General features: G+C 42.5%; 1 protein-coding gene across 3 annotated transcripts; it reads right to left on the bottom strand.

Annotated features, from left to right (window-relative positions):
- Nucleotides 1–1,592: 1,592 nt before the first annotated feature.
- Nucleotides 1,593–20,594, bottom strand: CBX1 (chromobox 1). Of its 3 annotated transcripts, none has more exons than XM_021704122.1 (5): nt 20,380–20,594; nt 5,724–5,900; nt 5,064–5,241; nt 4,388–4,482; nt 1,593–2,171 (listed from the first exon to the last, which is right to left on the bottom strand). In XM_021704122.1, the coding sequence occupies exons 2-5, from the start codon at nt 5,861–5,863 to the stop codon at nt 2,027–2,029; spliced, it is 558 nt and encodes a 185-aa protein (XP_021559797.1). In that variant the 5' UTR covers nt 5,864–5,900; nt 20,380–20,594; the 3' UTR covers nt 1,593–2,026. The 3 variants fall into 3 exon arrangements, with proteins under 3 accessions (XP_021559797.1, XP_021559799.1, XP_021559798.1); XM_021704124.1 differs by lacking the exon at nt 20,380–20,594 and adding an exon at nt 19,495–19,514; XM_021704123.1 differs by lacking the exon at nt 20,380–20,594 and adding an exon at nt 16,529–16,564.
- Between the last annotated feature and the right edge of the window lie 1,094 nt (nt 20,595–21,688).

The following is a 21,688-nucleotide window of genomic DNA, read 5'->3' as shown; positions in this document are numbered from 1 at the left end:
CGAATTATAGGCAGAAAATGACGTTAAGAAAGTGGGTAACATTTTAACTCAGTGATCAAACACAAGGCCAATTCCTGAAAATTTTAGAGTTGACTATTTAGCTAAGGTGACACAAGTCTACAAACTACATGAGCCAAGGGGCGCCTGGGTGGCTCAGGATAGTTAAGCTTTTGCCTTTGGCTCAGGTCATGGTCCCAGGGTCCTGGGATCGAGCCCCGCGTCGGGCTTCCTGCTCCCACTCCCCTTGCTTGTGTTCCCTCTCTGGCTGTCTCTCTCTCTGTCAAAGAAATAAATAAAATCTTAAAAAAAAAAAAAAAAATACATGAGCCACGAACTAAACCTAACTCAAAACCCATGTTTCCAAACATATCATAGTCTGAAAGTGAAAGCAGGTCAGAGTGCTAAATAAACTTTGAGCAATATGAAGACAATGATGTGACAAGCTTTACAATCTCTGGAGTAATTATAAATGTTCAATAAATATTTACTAAATAAATGATGAAACCACTCAAAGATTCAGGCCAGACATTAGATTTTCAAGCCTACAGGGTTCAAGAAATTAAACCATCAAACTGTGGAAGTTGTTTCCTTATAGGCTGAACCTGTAAGGTAATGAAAGTCAGGGAGGGTTTTTGGTAATGCTTAATCAAGACAGAAATCAAAGATTATAAATCTATAGTTTTATTAAGACAAAAACTGACAATGTGGTATGAAGTTTACATTTAAACAAAGTTTCCACAGAAACCTAACACATGCCTAAAAAGATTTTACAATGGAGTTCTAGAATGCAGGTCTAGACGATGTCAAGAACTGATGGATCTCATGATTCAAGACAGCATTTTGGGTATTAGTTAATTCTTAGGATTAAAAAAATGTTTTGTGTTTTAAAGTGAACCACTGCCCCAGTATGAAAGTTTAATCTTCTCCTGAGACCAGGGCTTTTGAAATCCTTCCACTCTTGAAGTGATTCAGTGAACTTGTGCTGTCAGTGACTGAACCCTGCCACCAATGATTGATTTCAGAGTTCAAAGTTCAAATAACAGGCTCCAAGAGTTTTCCACCCTAAGAGCAGGGGCCTTTGTCTTTCTCTACTCGCCCACTTTCTATACTACCCTCTTCCCCTCCCCAAATACCTCAGCCAGTGGCGTGGATGGACAAGCTGATGTTTAAAACTTCATATTGGAAAAGAAAGGGTCTTCTTAACAATTTCAAGAATTAGCACCTCTAAGACAGAACAATCTGCCTATGTATACACTCCAATAAGACTTCCTCTTCAACCAGTTTCCATCCCCAAAATGGCAGCTTTGGTAACTTATTAACTGGCTTAGTCCTTTGTTGGGAACAGCATTAAGCTCAGGCAGGGAACACCTGGGCTTACAAGTTTCGGGCATTCACAGCTTTTAAACAGTCTCTCACAGTCCTCATTTAGGTTGCCAATGACATTTTTTTGAAAAGATAAAATATTCTGGACACAAAACCGAATCACCACAAGTTTGTTCTTTCCATTGTTTCACCATTTTCCCAATCAGGCCCCAAATTTTAACAAAAATGATCCTACCCATCTCTGTTCCTTCCCTCCCCCAACCCTCCCACCCCCAAATGATACACCAGTAATAGCCAAAAACTACACACATGCTACGCTGTAAAAATGCAGAGTTAACACTATTGGGAAGAAGGCTGTGGGTTGTGGAGATGCGCTTTGAAGATCTACAGTATCTTTTGCTCTCCCACACACCCATTTTGCAAGTTCTGTCCTTCATGGAAGGCCCTTTGCCTTTCTCAGCAAAGTACAGAATGGGTTGCCTTGCAACACTTCTCTTCCTTCCCCTCCACTGGGATGGGTGTGCCAACTACACAGCATGGAAAGGCTTTAAAGCACTTGGGCTGCTGTAGGGCACAGAAACGATACTGACTCTTCAAAGGACATCTTCTCAAGCCACCTCTATGGTGTCAAGACAAGTAGAACTCCTTCCCTCCCCACTTGAAACCCACAGTCAGATGTGACAGGGGCAGGTGCTCAGGAGAGTTAATTCTTGTCATCTTTTTTGTCATCATCCTCCGAGGGGTAAGAATGCCACGTCAGCCTTTCCTCATAGAAGGATATGACCACCTGTGGGCACTTGACATTGGCTTCCTTGGCAGGGACTAGGTCAGCCTCATCAGAATTTTTCCTGCAGAACAAAGCAGAGAGACCTTGAGACCAGGTGCTGGTGGTCTCCTAACTTGGATGACACAAGGGATAGGGCTTTAAAAGTACTAATTCCAGAAAAGTAGCCTAGGGAAGGGTGATAACATGGCCCAAGCAGCATTTTGTCAAGTGACATCCTCAGAGATCTTCTGTTGAAAATCCTCTCTGGGTATCTTTGTTAAAAGCTAAGTCACTTAACTCAATCTATCACATCTGAACCTCTGGGCAAGCCCAGAAAAAAAAACATGACTCTCAGATTCTTAGAGGGCAGAAGAGAGGCTTCCACACTCTTCCAAAAGCCATATCCCAGCTGCCAAAAGCCCATGGAGAGATCTCGGCTTTGTAATAGTATTTAATACCAGGCTGGATAGTAAGATTTAATACCAATAATAAGATTTAATACCACTGGCTCTAGCCAACACAGGTGGACACGTTCTCACTGACTCATAATTACACTGTTTAACATTACCAAATGCCATGCTCACACAGATATTCCACAACTCCCAGGTGCTTTGAAATGGTGCTTCAAAACTGGGAAGTAGAAAATAAGGGACTGTTACATAATTTTCTATATTTTTCTGGATTTTAAAATGGTCTCAAAATTTGAAAATCACATATATATTACAAGGGACTTAGGAGTAAGGTCACTGGGAATCTCCTAGATGGGAGCAGTAGCATTAGGGTAGGTAGCAGTTATATGATGGGATCTCTGATGAGGCACCACCCAAAACTTCTAGAACTCAGCGACAGATAAACCAAAGCCAGAGAGCCCAAAGAACCAGGGTTGACTAAGCTGGTAAGGTAGGTTTTTGAACAATGGACTGAAGAAAATGGGAGAGAAAGGAGTATGATAGTATGGGAGCCTAAAGCAGGCTGCCCTTGTTGACAATAAAAACAACGCTTTCTGAGGGAAGGTCATTCAGTCATTTCAGAGCAAATAAATATTTGCTATTTTGGAAATAGACAAGTATCTCAACTCTCCAGGAGAATCACCTTAAAATGCACTTGGTTTTATAATCAACATCCAATCTTTTTATCTTAACCTGTAGAGTTACATTCAGGTATTATCTTTACAAATAGCAGTAATTCAACCACAGGAATGTAATCTTAAACAATATGGAGATAGTATTGTCACTCAGACTGGTCACATGCAGACAGAGAAAATATATTCTAGTTGGACTATAAACCCTGCTATCAATCCTTTTCCCCCAGACGCACATCTTAAAAATGAACGTTTCTCCTATAGGCTAGCAATAAATCAGCTAAAAGGTCAGATGCAGTGAACATCTAGGGAATGCAAAATAAGAATACAGTTTCACCTAACGGTGACATAGGCTTTCAGTAGTGTCAAAATTAGGCCTCTCTGGCCACCTTCTAAACCAGAGGAATTAGTGTAGATGGGAGTTTCAGAGAAGGTTCTAGACTGACAAAGAACAAAATCCTTAGAATGATGCCTTAATTGGCAAAAGTTTAGAATCGAATGATCCTATGGGGGGGGGGAAGCACAAGTATTTTTCAACAAGCAAGAAAAAGGAAAGCCTTCCTTTTGGACAGAGAACAGGGAAATTTTAGAGAATTTGGGGTTACAGTTCTTGTAACTCTCAAGACAAGTGTTTTCATTAAGCTGTTACGTGGAGTATTACTACCATTGCTATACTTCTAATGAAAAAAAAATAGCCTTGCTCTATGCTCAGTATAGTAAAGAGGACTTGCTGACCCCTACTGGCTGATCCTGGAATTACAGAATCTGCACAAAGTAGGAAGGATCTAACAATCAAGGACAAAGGAAGAGCTATAGAAATTCTTAACTAACCCTGAGAAGTTAACAGCACTTCTGATCCTGGGGCCAGCCCGATCTTTATTAAGGAGGTAGTACAAGGGGAGGGTGGTTCAATCACATTTCATTCTCCCCCTTCATTTACGTAAGTGAAATGTGATTCTTCCTGTATCTTCTCCGTTCTGGATTTTCTCCCACCTCCTAAAAAACCGGGCAAAGATCTGAGAATCCTAAGGGCCCCTACCTGTAACTCATGAGTCCAGGTTGGCAGTCAGGCCGAGGGTCACTATCGAAGGACTATGTCATCTTAAAGATTTCACACTTGGGCGACTGGAATTTCGAAGGTCCAGCTCTTTTTCCTCTGGCATGGAACAGATGGGGAGAAGAAAAAAACCACCACACAGAGCCACTGGCAGACTCACCATTTCATCAGGAACATGAGTTCTCCACTGGAGTCTGTAGCTCCAATAATCCGCTCTGGCTCCAAACCCCGGGCAAAGCCTCGTGGCTTTTCTGACTGTAAAAACCAGACGGATGGAACAACTTTAATTATATGGGACTGTTATCCAGACTGGAGTCACTCCTGCTTCTCTGATTAATATAATCACACTTTTGTCAATATTTCACCAATACCTTGGCTCCAAGTCACAGGCCTTTTTGCATCCTTGAGTGATTCTTCCATCAAGGTCTTGAGGTTTCCCCGTATGTAAAAAGGGACATACATCTCAAGCAAAATGAATTTTCACAACTGTTTCTTCACCCTCAGAAGATAACTTACTTTGAGGTACTGAATAGATGAACATAGCTATCTCACACCTATAATGATTACAACACTGAAAACTATCTACAAGAATGAATTTACTTGCACTTACTATTCTTGAACCTCAGATAAAATAAGTATAGATTATGTGGCTTTAACAGAGTGAACCTCCTAACACTTTGTAAGCATTAGCCTAAGATTCCAGAAGGAATGAGAGATGGCTGCTGAGGTCCAAGAAGCAGCCGAATAAAAGTCCTTAAATTTAAAAATTAAAAGGGCTTTCAGCTTCTTTGACAGCAGTAGGAATTCTGGACTAGTAAAAATTCTTCTCCCCTTACCTCTTCTTTCTTCTTCTTTGGTTTGCTCTCTTCTCCCTTATCTTCAGAATCAGAGTCAGCTTTGCGTTTGCCTCCCTCTGATTTATCTGTCTCATGTGCTGTTTTCTGTGACTGTAGAAACTCGGCAATGAGATCAGGGCAATCCAGGTTCTCTTCTGGCTCCCACGTGTTATCCTCACTGAAACCAGAGGGCACAGTGAGTCACACTTTCCATTCAAAGTTAGCACACTCATACTAAGGAGACGCACAGGATGACGAGAGCTGGTGTCCTTGGAAAAGAGGAGTTAATGATAATGAGTAACCAGATTTTGTCCAAGACCAAGAACTTGGTAATGCTGAAATTTCTTGGGGGTGGGGGGAGGTAGGGGACTTTTTAATACAAATTGAAAGCTTAGAAACTTGCCTTCTTCAAAGGAAAATTACTCTCTTTGCGTACTTTAATCAGTCTAAAGCTGCACATAAAACTGCTTCTCAGAAATCACTGTCTTGCATTATAGCACTTTGTACATGTAGACAGTTTTCCTAATTAGACTATAAGCCATGAAGGCCAGGCCTGGGTCACACTCCCCATGAGAGCACCCTAGGCCTTGCACATTACTAGACTCCTAAGAAATAGTCAGTGACTAAGTGAATGGATTTACCCAGGTTAATGAAACTTACTCTGAGAACCCCTTCCACTTTAGGAGGTACTCCACTTTGCCCTTTACCACTCGACGGTCAAGAACTTTTTCCACCACATATTCCTCTTCCTCCTCTTCTAGCACCTCCTCCACTTTCTTCTTGTTTTGTTTCTTCCCCATAGTGCCCGCCAGCTTTCTGGTCTAAAGGGTGACGCTGCTAAAGTGATAAAATAAAAAGGGCGTTAGGGCACACTTTTCTTGGTTAGGTGAATATGTGGATGGTTAGAAATCCCGGGACATCACTGACTTTAATAGCGTATGCTGCTTATATTAAGTGTTCTGCCCATTCAGCTTCAGTATAAAATAAAGTTTTCTGATATATTCAGCTAGAAAGTTAGTGCATAAACAGCCCCAACCAATCTCATAGCAAAACTTTATTCTTGCATATCCACTTAAAACTTTTATACCTATTCTAAGTTTTTTGTTTGTTTTTGTTTTTTAAGATTTCATTTATTTGTGAGAGAGAACAAGCAGGGGGAGTGGCAGACAGAGGGAGAAGCAGGCTCCCCACTGAGCAAGGAGCCCGATGCGGGACTTAATCCCAGGACCCTGGGATTATGACCTGAGCTAAAGGCAGATGCTTAACCAACTGAGCCACCCAGGCGTCCCTATTCTTTCTAAATTATTACGTTCCCAATACCCCTTTAATATAGAGCATAGTATCTAAAAATATTAATTAAATTGGGAGCACGTGGGTGGCTCAGTTGGTTAAGCCTCCAACTCTTGTTTTCAGCTCAGGTCATGATCTTCACTCAGCGGGGAGTCTCCTTCTCTCTCTCCCTCTGCCCTTCCCCCCTGCTCATGCTCTCTCTCTAAAATAAATAATCTTTAAAAAAATATTAAATTGAAAGCAAGGTTCCTAAAAATAATGTACACACATCAGACTTATATACATATAACCCTCTGATCCATACCTCCGTATTATTGGACTTCAACCTTTACAGTGTGAAGTAGCTTGTCCTATTTATCAAACATCTGGCTTAATTTTTCCCCATTTCTTTGCATTGTTAAAACACCTCTCCTGAGTCTCCTTAAGGTTTTTTATGCAGCGTTTTCTGAACGCCAGCAATGATTTACAATCTGAAAGTTTCTTGTTAGTTTCTTATTCTACTTAGTTTATTTCTGAGGTGGAGAAAAGACTCATAAAAATGCCAGAATGACCACACAATCCTCTACACTGGGACAATGCAACAATCTGGAAAATGATAGGGAAAAAAGAGATCGTTATTACAGTAATAGAACCTAAGTTTATTCTTTTGTAAAATACATCTCCAGGCTGGGTGACTTCTAGTGCTTAAATTCTAGTTCCCTATGAATTCATTTTTAATCCTTCAAATAAAACTGTTGGTAGGCTTAAAGCCATTTGCTTACCAATTTGTGTCAGTAGGTGGCGCCATAAGATATCAATACAACAAAATGAGCTACAAAACTGGCCAAAAATCTAATTGATGGATCACAGTTGCCCACAATGATACACAAACAATCAAGAGTATAGCAGATAATCCAAGCCAAGAAAGTAGTTACTACCATGTCTGAAATTCAAGGCAATGCTGATTTGGGGTTAAACTGGTTGTTCCTAGCATCCTTGAGAAAGGGAGTCTTACTTAGCCTAAGTAGAAATTCTTCTAAACATACTTTAAAACGGGCATGTACAAAATGTTTTTTTTAAAAAGTCCATCTACAGACCATATGAAATATAACAAATTTTCATAAAAGTCAGGATCATCATATCAATCAGTTAAATTATCCACAAGAAGCTTTGGTTTATACCCTGAGATATTCCCATGTCCGCATACATGAGCAATACTTACTGAAACATCTGTTTAACTATACTAGAAAATCTAGACACTGCTGGATACTGCCTATTCAAGAGAATAAGACATGGTTCTTGCTTTTCTGATGCTTAATGTCTGAAAAGAAAAAAGCAAACACCACTTTTACTTAAAGGTATTCTGAACTTTAAGATTTTATTTATGGGGCGCCTGGGTGGCTCAGTTGGTTAAGCGCCAGCCTTCAGCTCAGGTCATGATCCCAGGGTTCTGGGATCGAGCCCCGAATCAGGCCCCCTGCTCGGCGGGAAGCCTGCTCCTCCCTCTCCCACTCTCCCTGCTTGTGTTCCCTCTCTCTCTGTCTTTCTCTGTCAAATAAATACTTTATAAATAATAAATTAAATTAAATTAAATAAATACTTTATTTGACAGAGAAAGAGAAAGAGAGCGCACAAGAGGGGGAATGGCAGGCAGAGGGAGAGGGAGAAGCAGGCTCCCTGCTGAGCAGAGAGCCCAATGTGGGGTTAATCCCACCTGGGATCATGACCTGAGCAGAGGGCAGAGGTTTAACTGATTGAGCCACCCAGGTGCCCCAGGTATTCTGAACTTTTGCAGAGTGGCACAAAACAATGTTTTCTGGAGTGCTTTTAGTGTGGTCTAAGGCAACACGCAAGGCCCCTGTCCACAGAAGGATTCAGAACAGTTCTCAGATAAGAGGCATCTTTTCAACACTCTTCCTCTCCACTTACATACTGAAGAATCTGCTTTGCTCTCCTTCCCTCCCCAACCTCTTTTTTAGAGAAAATACCACACGAGTCTTCCCTTCCGTCTTTTACTGATCAGACTAACCAGGGGACTGAATGTAATCTGGCTAATTCTTGGCTAGCTTCACTGTGCCTCTGATTCGTGTGCTTCTTTGTGGAGGGAGATAATTTCATGTTTTCAGAATTCTAACTGCCATATGACAAGTATTATTTTATGAGGAAAGAAAAATTTAGTTTTCCTTTTGGATAAATGCAGTTGTGTTTCCTCCCAAGAACAAGTGCTATTCCTTGCTTCCTTCCATTATGAGTTGAAGGAGTGAGCAGGATTCATCCTCAGTCTTTGGTTAACATGTGGAGAAAAATAAATTGACAATCACCTTAGATAAAGGGTACCACAACTCTCTATACATTAATTTGGACTTAGAAATTGGAAGATACTCCCTTTCTCAATAGGTGGAAGTGGAAGGAAAACAATGGGTTACAGACAATCCAAAAACAGTAACTGTCCCCTAATAACCCCTCTACCAAGTAATTAAATTTAAGAAAGTAGAGGAAAGGCATTCTATCATTATGGCTTCAAAATTCAGAGCTATTCAAGGCCCTGTGTTATCTACATTAATAGCTATATTTGTCTTACTCACAAAAAGCAGCAGCACTGAATACTGCCCATCCTATCCTGCTACTATGAACCAAAAGGGTCAGGACAGCTTCTAGTTTGTCTCTAGCTACTCTACAGGGCCTACTCTATCTAGCAGGCCTCCTCTCCTTGTATCATTAACCTGGTCCCAAGGAGGAAGAGTCAAGGGACAAAGAATATATCCTTTAGGTTGTTTTCCTTACTGAACTTAACAAACTGATTCTCATATTTATGGGACACAGCAATGAGCTAATAAAAGCCAGGACACTTCAAAAAAAAAAAAAAAAAAGAATATATCCTTTAGGTTAAGTAAAGAAACCCCCCCAAATGGGGAAATCTAAAGTGAGACCTCTTTATTTTCTTTACTCACTTAACTCATTGTCTTAAGAGCAACTCAAAAAAGTGAAGAATGTAGAAAACAGACTCCTGCTTCTCTCTGGGCTTTCTTATCTGGCTCATTCCAGCATCTACCTCAGGTACCGGATTCTTCATATTGGAGATTCTCAGCCAGGCTTCCCAACTTGTTTTCCCCTTATTTATAGGTAGTTCTCTAAGGTCCTGAATAAGCTGTTTGTCAAAATCAGTGAAGTAGATTAAAAATGCAACCCACTCTTTCTATAGAATCTAGCACCTTCAGATAAGCCAAGAGCGCCCTTAAATATTATAACGTGCCGATTCTCAGTTTCTGTATGGATTTTTTTTTTTAAAGATTTTATTTACTTTTTTGAGAGAGAGAGAGAGCATGAGTAGGGGAGGAGCAGAGGCAGAGGGAGAAGCAGACTCCCCACTCATGACCTGAGCCAAAGGCAGACACCCAACCGACGGAGCCACCTAGGTGCCCCCCAAATGGATTATTTCAAGAGAAATCCTCTTTCCCTGAATATGGCAGCCTCCAAACACTAGCAGGGGCATCCAGAAGGACTCTCAATTGGAATTGCTTGGCAAGGAAATCTCAAAGTAACTCAAATCAGTGTAGTAGCACAATGGAAAAATGCCTTTCATCAACACAATTTGCCATTTCCCCCTAAGCATCCTGGCACCAAAAGTGCCATAATCAAAAAAAAAAAGAAAAAAGGAAAAAAAAGTGCCATAATCATTGAACAAAGAGTCAAAAATTATGACAGAACATCACAAGAGGTGTATGTTAAGGGTGAACTCAGAAATCTTAGTCCTTGGACAAGTCCCCTTAAGGCTTATCCCGATGTTGCAGACAAAAAAACCTAGAATTAACCTAAGCTGCTATAACTTTTATCAAAATAATTACTGGCGGGGGCACCTGGCTGGCTCAGTCGGTAAAGCATGTGACTCTTAATCTTGGGATTTTGAGTTTGAACCCCACGTTGGGCTCAAAATAAACAAATAAATTTACTGGGTCTGCCACCGTTTAAGCTGCCTAGAAAAATACACTTATATGAAATTTAGTTTACAAAGTGCTACCTCATTTGTTGTTGTTGTTTTTTTTAAAGATTTTATTTATTTATCTGACAGAGAGAGTGAGAGAGGGAACACAAGCAGGGGGAGAGGGAGAAGCAGGCTTCCCGCGGAGCAGGGAGCCCAATGTGGGGCTCGATCCCAGGATCCTGGGATCATGACCTGAGCCGAAGGCAGACGCTTAACGACTGAGCCACCCAGGCGCCCCAAAGTGCTACCTCATTTGATCCTCGAAACCATCCCATGAAACAAGCCACTCAGATGTTACTGACACCTCATAGATAACAGAACATTTACACACAATAAATCACCTAAGGTCACACAATTAACAAAGAGCATAGCACCTCAGTAAGGACATCTAGCAAGGCTGAGCTAAAAGCCCTGCTGCACACACAGAACTAGGAGCTAGCCACATATCTGTAGGGAGAACTTCCCTTCAACCTGTACAAGAACAGGACAGAGATTTCTTTCTTCCTTCTTTTTTTTTTTTTAGTATTTTATTTATTTGAGAGAGAGAGCATGAGCAGGGGGAGGGACAGAGGAAGAGGGAGAAGCAGACTCCCCGCTGATGCAGGGGCTCGATCCCAGGACCCCGGGGGATCATGACTCGAGCAGAAGGCAGAGGCCTAACCAACTGAGCCACCCAGGCGCCCCAGGACAGAGATTTCTTTAAATGGATCCTCCCTACAATTTGTCATCAGTAAATAAAAAGTGACTGATAATGATTTTCTTTCAGAAAAGACGTTATAAGGTATGGCTATTAAAAAAACCAATGATTCTTAATTGGTTACTGGAATACAAAGGTATTCATTGTTAATTAAATCAGCAGGCGGTAACAAAGCCTTGGTTGTCAGTGCCCCAGCAAGTCTTTGGAGTCTTAAATTGACACATGATAGACGGTGCGGAAATTTTGAAGTAACCTACACCAAGTAGGCTGGAGAGAGTACTAAGAAAATGCCAATTTTAAGAAACCAAAATTCATCTAGAGTGTCCCAATGAATCCAGGGATGGTGTAAATCTGAAGCAAGAGTCACGAACTCATAGCACTTTCAAGAGGAAAAAAAAAAAAAAAGCACTGTCCTGATTCCCCCTCCACACCCTCCACCAGGAGGTAAGAAGCTAGAAAATAGAGAGGAACAATGCTACTTGAAAGCAGAAGGTGGTACAGTATCAGATACAAGATAAGGCATTTTGTTTTGTTTTTGAGGAGCTGGTACTTATTTCTTGCCAGCCTGAAAGATCACATTCCAGATGTCAGGACAGGTAACAATCACAGACCTCTGAAACCAAAGCAGTAGGGCTTTGAGCTAAATGCTAAGGAGCATTCAGAATGTTGGTCTGGTGAGGTGACCAGCTTTACTAAGAAAGAATTCACAGGAAAGCAGACCTTGAGGAGAGAGCTTTCACCTATAGAAGAATCAGAATCACCCATGGAGTTTATAAATAGACACCCAGATCCAATGACACAGAAAGTAGGGTGTGCATTATTTTTAAGAAATAGTTTTTCAGGGTGCCTGGGTGGCTCAGTCGTTAAGCGTCTGCCTTCGGCTCAGGTCATGATCCCGGGGTCCTGGGATCGAGCCCCGCGTCAGGCTCCTTGCTCGGCGGAACACTGCTTCCCCTCTCCCACTCCCCCTGCTTGTTGTTCCTGCTCTCACGATCTCTCTATCAAATAAATAAAATCTTAAAGAAATAGTTTTTCCATCTGTAATATAATACATGTATTCATATTCAATTACAAAAATATTTTATGTAGGAAATCAAAATTCCTTGGCCCAAAACCTGCCAAAGCCTGTTCTCATTCTTTATACATAAACTAACACAGATATACATTAAGTGAAAATAGATTATTATAATTCTACAACTTGCCTTTTTATAGAACGTAGTGCATCTTTCACACTGTTCCATATAGATCTCCATTCATAACAAGCTGCACAGTATTCCATATTGTAAGGACACACCATACTCTAACCATCACCTAGTGACGAAAATTTGGGTTGTTTCCAATTTTCTGTTATTACAAACAATGTTGCTTTGACCATGGCATCTGCATCTTTAAAAGCTTCTTAGGTGATCTGTGTGACTCTTTGATATTAGGGTCATGAGTTTGAGCCCCACGCTGGGCATACAGTTTACTTAAAAATAAATAAATAATAATATAAAATTAAAAGCTCCTTAGGTGATTTAATGCATATCCTTGGATAAAAGCGATTGCTATAAGAGGACTGGCAGAAACCACATTCCTCAGGTGAAATGACACACATTATTACAGACATAAATTAATTCTTAGAGTCAGCTAAAAGGCAGGTGAACATTTTACTTTCTTTATAGAATTGAGAATAAGGTTGGAGCAATAAACTGATGCTCTTGAAAACAAAACCTTCTCTATATCACACTCGGCATTATTCAATCTAGACCCTTTCTGCAACAGCAATGAAATTGGAAGAGCACTGCTTGAAGGATCCTCATAGTTCCTCTCACCAGAAGAAAGCTAGTATGAGGACAAGATGGTCATCTTTCCTGTCCCTACCTCTCAAAACAACTTTATGCCTACAGGCAGTTATATATATTTATTAAATAACTCGATTTCCTAATAAGTAAAAAAATAGGTGTAACAACCCTCATGGGATTCCTGAGGTGAACTTTTATGACCTTCTGGTATTATCTATTTATGTATTTGCAAATATGTCCTATTTCATTAGATTATTTACTGCTTTAAGCTTAAAGATAGCTTTCTGAAATCCAATGCATTAAGAACTCAATAAGAAAACTGCACTTCCATCCTGTGTGTATGGTTGAAATTCATGGCTTAGTTTTTAAAACCGGAGAGCAGCTCCAGAACACACTCAAGAAGGACCCAGGTCTGGCTGTTATGAAGGAACCAATAATTACAAAAGAGAGAAACCAAGATCTCATTTCTAGATGACCAAGACAGAAGAGCTGCCAGAAACTGAAAAATCACACTTCATATACCTAAAGTGTAGAAAATTTCTTGTGCTCTTCCTTTTTTCTGGCCCTCACAAGAAAATAAAGTAGCACTACTCTTGTAGTAACTGGCAAAAGGAATATATCTTCTTATCAAGAAAGATAAGATGGGTGGGGCGCCTGGGTGGCTCAGTTGGTTAAGCGACTGCCTTCGGCTCAGGTCATGATCCTGGAGTCCCGGGATCGAGTCCCACATCAGGCTCCCTGCTCAGCAGGGAGTCTGCTTCTCCCTCTGGCCCTCCCCCTCATGCTGTCTCCCATTCTCTCTCTCAAATAAAAAAAAAAAAAAACCTTAAAAAAAAAAAGATAAGATGTAAAAAGCCAATTAAATGAACAATGGTCTAAGAATTCACAGTGCTTTTACTGAGCTCAAGACAAAAGTAACAACCATCCTTGATTTCTCTCCACTTATCCTCCGCATCTAGCCTCTTACTAAATCCTATTGAGTTTGTATCTTAAATTTCTTTTCTTTTTTTTTTGGTAAATATCCTTCAATTCATACATTTTTTTAGGCCTACTACTTCCATCCTATCGCAAGCTAACATCATCTCTTGACTGGGTAACTCCTAACCTGAAGTATCTTAATACTAGCCACTCATTTAAAATGCAGATCTCTTCTATCATTATCTGAAAGCATCTGAGCTGAAGACCACTACACCTAACCTATCAATCACAATTACCTTGATCTTTGACCCATTCTTTCACTTGACTGCTTCCCTTACCTAAAATGTCAGGGTCAGAGCTTCCCTGAGGCCCCAGACTAGGTTTACGTTATTAATTCTTCCTACGAACACCCTCCTACAGTATTCATCATTTAGCAATTATCTATTGGATACCTATTATGTGTAAGGTGCTAGACAAAGGGGGTGAGCAGAAGAGACAAAAATCCCTGGTCTCTTAGAATTTATATTCTAATGTAGACGAGTTGAGCATGAGTGGGAGTATGTGCATGCATGCATGTGCAGGCAGAGCAGGGCACAGACGATATGCAAGAAGGTATTAGTGATAAATGCTATAAAGAAAGTAACTTGGGCGCCTGGGTGGCTCAGTTGGCTAAGCGACTGCCTTCGGCTCAGGTCATGATCCCGGAGTCCTGGGATCGAGTCCCACATCGGGCTCCCGGCTCAGTGGGGAGCTTGCTTCTCCCTCTGACCCTATCCCCTCTCATGCTGTTTCTCTCTCTCTCTCTCAAATAAATAAAAAAATTAAAAAAAAAAAAAGTAACTTTAGGGGCGCCTGGGTGGCTCAGTGGTTAAGCGTCTGCCTTCGGCTCAGGTCATGATCCCGGGGTCCTGGGATCGAGCCCCGCATCGGGCTCCCTGCTCAGCGGGGAGCCTGCTTCTCCCTCTCCCTCTGCTGCTGCTCCCCTACTTGTGCTCTCTCTGTCAAATAAATAAAATCTTAAAAAAAAAAAAAAGTAACTTTAGATTAAGTAACATTTAAACAGAACCTCAATGACAAGACAACTGGGCAAAAATCAGAAAAACACACCAAGTTGAGGGAATAGTTGGTTCAAAGTCCTAACGTGAGAAGAGCTTGCTTTATCTGAGGAACAGAAATGGGACCAGGTAGAAATAATGAGACTGAAGGAATGGCCAGTAAGGACCACATGATAATTATTGTGCGTATCACTCCCCACATCACTCCCTCTTTCACCTAGCTCCTTTTTCCCTTCCTTATTTTCCTTCTGCCTCTTTTGCCTCTAGCTTAGGTTTAAGACCTAGGCATTAATGACCATAAAAGTTTTTAACTACAGCTCCTCCAGCGTTTAATACTATCTATTTAAAACCAAATAAAATCAATAAGCATTTATTAAAAGCCTGGGTGGCAATATAGGGTGACCAAGTCACTCTGGCGAAAGCACTGACAGTTGCACATTGAAGGGACCCTCTCACACCCAGACAAATGCAGCTGGTTGTTCAGGCCAGCAGGGTGTGCGGCCACACAGGCAGCACAGGCTTCTGAGAATCCCTTAGTGTTAAGTGATAACAACAACTAACACTTACTGAACACTTAAAACTGAATGTATATAGGGGCGCCTGGGTGGCTCAGTTGGTTAAGCGGCTGCCTTCGGCTCAGGTCATGATCCTGGGGTCCTGGGTTCGAGCCCCGCATCGGGCTCCCTGCTCGGCAGGGAGCCTGCTTCTCCCTCTCCCTCTGCCTCTCTGCCTCCCACTGCTTGTGCTCTCTCTCTGACAAATAAAAAACCCACTTAATGTATATAAAGGCATTCAATCCTCATGGCAACTCTATTAGACCCATTTCACAAATGAGGAAACTAAGGCTTATGAAAATTTCCCAAAGCCCCTAGAGCCAGGCCTGAAAGATAAAAACATACAAAACAATGCAAGTTGAACTTTATTTCAGTAAGAGACATGGTAAAAGTGTATAATAATTAGCAAAAGAAACATAAGCAAGAATAAGTAGCCACAAAAGCACTACAGGGACTTGGAAGAATAAATGGACAGGCTGATTAGGAAAGGTTTTGAAAAGTTGGAATTGAAGCCAGGCTCCAAGAGCATTTGAAAAGGTGGACTGCGGAGGGCAGTTTGGCCCAAGGAACCTTTGTGAACAAAAGCAATGAGGCACACCTGAGGTAGACGGTGTGTAAACCAGTTTGGGCGGAGTAGACTGAATAGGAAAGTGGCAGGTAACTGCTAAAAAATTTTCTGCAAGGTCCCTCCTCCTTAAAACAAAAACCAACTCCTCAGTGCAACATCTAGCACCCTTTGGTTCCAACCATTTCATACTTCTACTCGCTCACAAAACCTACACTCCTGTCAAAACTATAACCTGAACATGTCCTGCACACTTCCTCCATGCAAGGCTTTGCTCATTAAGAAGTGTTCCTGTCCAACACCAACAGTCAAAATCCTAGCCATCCTTTAAGACCGAACTTAAATGCTACTTCTTCCATGAAGCCTAGTCAAATATTATTTCTCTTTTCCTTGTGGTTCCTAAAGCATTTTGTTTCTATTTTTACCCACTCAGTTAAAGGCAGGTCTGAGCCCTGTGTAACGTGTTGAACCTTCCTTGTATGGACAGTAAGGATGGATGTTTCAGACTCCAAAAATCAGGGACTAGAAGGCCAAAGCTGTTAGTGTTTTAGAGAATGATCAGTAAGAGGAATCTCATCTGCAAGCCCAAAATGGAAAACAAGAAAGAAGTACTTCTTTGCTGAGCATTAGCAACTACATACCAGTCATCAAAAGGCAGGTGAAGGCATGTATGATATATACTTCATTTGTAGTCCTCTTGACTCATGTTTCTAAACTGCCGTTAGTCTGTTTGTTAGCTATGGCTGTTTGGGAGGCAAATGCTTTCCAGATGGAAAACTTTACTGAGTAGAAAACAAGAATTCGTGCCACATACCCAGTAAGCAGGAGTTTCATTTTTAAAGGAATACATGCCCTTGAATTCCAGGACCAGGACTAGAATACTGGTGTGTTAATAAAATTAGAATTTCATCTGAGAAGTGCCCAGAAACTTGGCTAACCCCTTTCAGTATGCTGATGTGGATGAACCGACACACAGCTTTGGGTTGAGGGGCCACAGGGATGTGCAAATATTAGTAGGACACAATGATAAACCTGAAGCAAGTCTTTTAGTTTAAGAGGACATAAAAATGATTAGAAAGCTAGACCAGAACTATGGCTAAGTTGGAGTTAAAAGCAGAGACCAAAGCATTCAAAGATAAAACAAAACCAGATTATTGACACTAACCTCTCAAATACCACAGTTCGGTTAGGCCCTCAATGTGTTAGCTATTAGTAAAGAGAAAGGCACAATTTCACATTTAAATTAGGTAGCTCCTTTTTGGTCAGCAAATATAAAAGCTAAAGGCAGTGAAGATTTTTTTTTTTTTAAGATTTTATTTATTCATTTGAGAGAGAATGAGATAGAGAGAGCATGAGAGGGGGGAGGGTCAGAGGGAGAAGCAGACTCCCTGCCGAGCAGGGAGCCCGATGTGGGACTCGATCCTGGGACTCCAGGATCATGACCTGAGCCGAAGGCAGTCACTTAACCAAGTGAGCCACCCAGGCGCCCAAGGCAGTGAAGATTTAATACAAGTTATTCAATTCAAACACTGACATGATCTGAATTTTGTCCATATTTGAATAACTTCTCCAATTAACCCTGGAAAGGCTATTCAATTTTTCAGTAGACATCACTATCTGGAAACACTATTTATTTAACTTTATGCAAAGAATCCAAAAGATTTTTCAAGATACTTTCAAAACAAAATATTCAAACTATAGCTTGCTGTTGAAACCTAGAACCTGGGGCCTCTCCCAGACCTTGCCTAAGGTATTTAAAATTGTCACTTGCACAATCTACATACCAAGGTGAGCATATTAAAAACAGAGGCTACGTAAGACAAGCATGCCAAGGGCGACAGTTATAGTCTGCCCAATGTCATTGATCAAAGACAGGAAAGCTCATTATTTAAGTGCACATTAACTCATTCTGCTAGCACATGGAATTCTAAGAAAGATCTCAAAGTCATATCCATTCATTCAACAATCTGAATGACCTACTATGTGCCAGACATTTAGAGGAACAAGAGGCATAGCCCTATCTTATGTGAGCCCATATACTAGCCATTAGTATTTTGTTCCAAAAACTCTTCAGAGAAATAACCTACAAAATGTAAATCTATCGGGCACCTCGATGGCTCAGTCGTTAAGTGTCTGCCTTCGGCTTGGGTCATGATCCCAGGGTCCTGGGATCAAGTCCCACATCAGGCTCCCTCCTCGGGGGGAAGCCTGCTTCTCCCTCTCCCACTGCTTGTGTTCCTGCTCTCACTATCTCTGTCTCTGTCAAATAAATAAATAAAATCTTTTTAAAAAAAATGAAAATCTATCAAGTCTAATGCACAATCTGTTATATCACCAGAGGTAGTATATAAACAAGGTGAGATTCTGATGAAGAAACTACTAAAAAAATGACAAAACGCATCAATTCTCTTTTTAAATGGTATGAACTCAAAAAGAAACATTTTCCTAGTCCCTAAAATGGGCACAAGATATAATGGTTGTTTTTTATTTTTTTATTTATTTGTAAGTAATCTCTACACCAACGTAGGGCTTGAGCTCAGGACCCAGAGATCAAGAATCACGTGCTCTGCTGACTGAGCCAGCCAGGCGCCCCTATTTAATGGTTGCTTCTTTTCAGATGTTTGGTTAGAAAATTATCCGTATCCTGCACTTAAAAACGCAGAAGGCTAGGGTATCCTTACTTGGTCCCTTTCAACCAAGAAGCTAGAAGCACCAGACTACACACTATTTACATCTTTAATGAAAAAAACAATTTAGGCGGGGCGCCTGGGTGGCTCAGTTGGTTAAGCGACTGCCTTCGGCTCGGGTCATGATCCTGGAGTCCCGGGATCGAGTCCCGCATCGGGCTCCCTGCTCGGCAGGGAGTCTGCTTCTCCCTCTGACCTTCCTCCTTCTCATGCTCTCTGTCTCTCATTCTCTCTCTCTCAAATAAATAAATAAAATCTTTAAAAAAAAAAAAAACAAAACAATTTAGGCTACAGCAGCCAATGAAGAAAAATGGCACCAAAGGGAAAACTGGAAATGAATGAGGATCCTGAACCTGCCCTAAAGCTTTATTAAGGTGTGACCAGTTCCAACAAGTTTCCCACTCATTCATATTACTTACAATACAAATGTCTGTAAGCACCCAGGGAGGAACACAGGTACTAATTTCCCCACTGTATTTGTCCTTCCATTCCAAAACCTTGGAGCTTTTCAGAGCTATTCCAAACTGCTGAAAGGATTCTTAATACAACTGAGGAGGCTATCTTACCCCAGGCCAGGGTTTCCAGTATAATTGACCTTTTTGTAAACTCCACCTCAATCGAGTTAAACCAATACAAGTCTGTATATAAGGCCATCCATGAAAACCCTTCATCTGAAGCTTTGAAGTATTGCTCATTTTGTATTCAAATTTTCCAACAACAAAGAAAGGCTGGCTAAAAAATCACAAGAGCCTAAGAAATAAATCTCACGATCTCACTAACTTTTCCTCCTTGTCTCCCCATTTCCCACATCATCTCACAGTCTCTCTCACTAACTTAATTCCTCAAGTATGAACTCACCTAGACGCTTCTACAATTTCACTGTCCTTTGTGACCAGTGACGACCCCAGATAACAACTTACGGGCTGTGAATCAAAGCAAGCGCTGCACTGGGGCTGTTTAACTCCCTGAAGGAATCAGAGTGAAGATAGCAAAAAATCCGGAAGAGGGAAAAAATCTTGTTTTGTACTTTCTTCACACATTATTCTTACAGCCTCCCCACTGTGTGAGGACCCATCAGGAAGCAAAGGCGGCCAGTTTTCCCCTTTCACTCCTTACAGAAACACTCTCGGGGCCTCCGCCCTACTTACCCTAACAGCTCCTCCCCCTCTAGATCCAAGCCGGGCACAGAACTGCCCCTCCCTCTCCTAGCCCCCCCTCCTGTTTAACCAACAGGTCTCCTCCCCAAGTAGCACACCTTGGGCTGCCCAGCCCCCTCTACAATTTCCTCGAAGTTACTTCTCCGTGGCCCGGCGAGCGAAATTCCGCTGGCAGCCCCGGCCGGACCCAGTATTCTCAGGTTGCGTTCGAAACCGAGGGTCTCGCAGCCGTCAGCCCTCCCCTCCCCACGCATGTCCAAGCACCAAGGCTGCCCAGCCTGTCCCCTTCCCAATTTACTCAAGTGTTTCCTCCCCAGCCCAAACCGGCAGCCGCCCACCCAGCCCACGTAGCATTGTCTTGGTCTACTCAGGCCCGGAGGAGCGACCCGCCAGTGCTCGGCCCAGCCCGAATCGCCTCTATCTCGTGTTCAGAGTACGCTGCCCGCCCCGCCCTCTCCATCCTTCTCGCGCCCGGCGCCCGGACCCCCTGCACCCGGCGGAGAGCTCGGCGCGGAAGGGCGCGGGACCGGGCGCGTTCCCCGCTCCCAACCTCCGCCACAAGCGCGCGCGGCCCCTCACCCAGGGCTCCCGCCGCCGCCGCCACCGCGCGCCTCCCCCCCGCTTCCCCGCCTCTAGCGGGCTCTTCACCTCAGAGCAGCGCCCAAGAGCCCGAGAGGAATCGGTGCCGCGCTAATGGCGCGTCGCGTCGGGCCGGCCGGGGGAGTGGCGCCCAGAAAAGCAACAAGCCGGTGGCCGCAGTCGACCCCCTCACTGAAGCGGCGTACCGCAGGCCCCGGCCAACGGCCCTCCCCTCAGCCGAACAAAAGAGCCTCGCACTCGGCGCTGCCCGCCGCCCGCATCGCGCAGGCGCGACGACCCTCCGCACAGCAGTATGGGACTCGAAGTCCGCCCCAGACTACAAGACCCGAAGTGCTGCGCGCGTCCTGCGCCTCTAGGCGGAGTTTGCGAGGGTTTCAGGGAGTTTTAGTTTTTTAACTGCAAGCGCCGGAGCGAGTGTAGTTTAGAACGTTGCCGCCTAGAGAATTAGAACCTGCGGTTTTACAAGCGAGCCGCATGATGCTTGGTGCGAAAAGTCAACCACTTCTGGACAGTAATTCACATCCTCGAAATTTTTTAATCGAAATAGGTTTCTCACCAGAGCTTTATCGAATCTCCAGTAATCTCCGTAATCCTCAGTTTCTGCCTCAGATTTGTGTAAGGCTCCTACTTCCCCTTCGAGGTCTTGCCTGACCCTTTAGACTAGGTTAAGTCCCCCTGGTAGTTGTCATGGCATCCTGAACTTCCCTTTTTCATTGGCTGTGCCAAGGGAGAGCTCTAGTGCAGAACCCCCTTATCTCCATGAGCACTCCTCACCCAGCCACCTCCCAAAACATAGAAATAAGTAAAAATCACTCTTGTTATTCTTTGAGACAAACGGTTTAGTTCTGATTTCAACTATATCGCTGTCCCCAGATTTGTTCATATTGGAAATTCAGTCTCTCATGTCATTCACCCCACTTTATGGTCATTAGTTAATATCTGCTGTTCTCGAAACTCCCGTGAAGGGTAGAAATTTCGCCTTGTGTTGTTCACCACTTTATAACTGGTGCCCAGTACAGTTCCTGGCATGCAGTTGTCAAGCAATATTTGTTGAATAAGTTATTAAGTGAATTAATGAAATGTTCTCCTATCTGATGGGAAAGTGGGGGTGATTAACCTTTCCTTCATGTCTTCACATCAGATTTATGGGTTTTGTTTTTTGTTTTTGTTTCCCTCCTCTGTCTCTCCTTTATTCTTTTTTCTATATAATCAGGAACTAAATAGAACTACCAGGGGTGCCTGGGTGGCTCAGTGGGTTAAACATCTGCCTTCAGCTCTGGTCATGAGGTCGTGATCCCAGAGTCATGGGATCAAGCCCAGCATCTGGCTCCTTGCTCAGTGGGAGCCTGCTTTTCCC

This window comes from Neomonachus schauinslandi, chromosome 15, assembly GCF_002201575.2.
Source record: "Neomonachus schauinslandi chromosome 15, ASM220157v2, whole genome shotgun sequence".
Lineage (NCBI taxonomy): Eukaryota > Metazoa > Chordata > Mammalia > Carnivora > Phocidae > Neomonachus > Neomonachus schauinslandi.
This window is presented reverse-complemented; position numbering and strand designations above follow the sequence as displayed.

What these genes read in the sequence shown, in the direction of transcription:
- CBX1 (XM_021704122.1), bottom strand. Translation starts at nt 5,863, where the DNA reads ATGGGGAAGAAACAAAACAAGAAGAAAGTGGAGGAGGTGCTAGAAGAG. An exon ending in AAGTGGAAGGGGTTCTCAGA is followed by an intron (nt 5,242 to 5,723) that starts GTAAGTTTCATT and finishes CTCTGGTTTCAG; the next exon opens with TGAGGATAACACGTGGGAGC. An exon ending in CTCATGTTCCTGATGAAATG is followed by an intron (nt 2,172 to 4,387) that starts GTGAGTCTGCCA and finishes TTTGTTCTGCAG; the next exon opens with GAAAAATTCTGATGAGGCTG.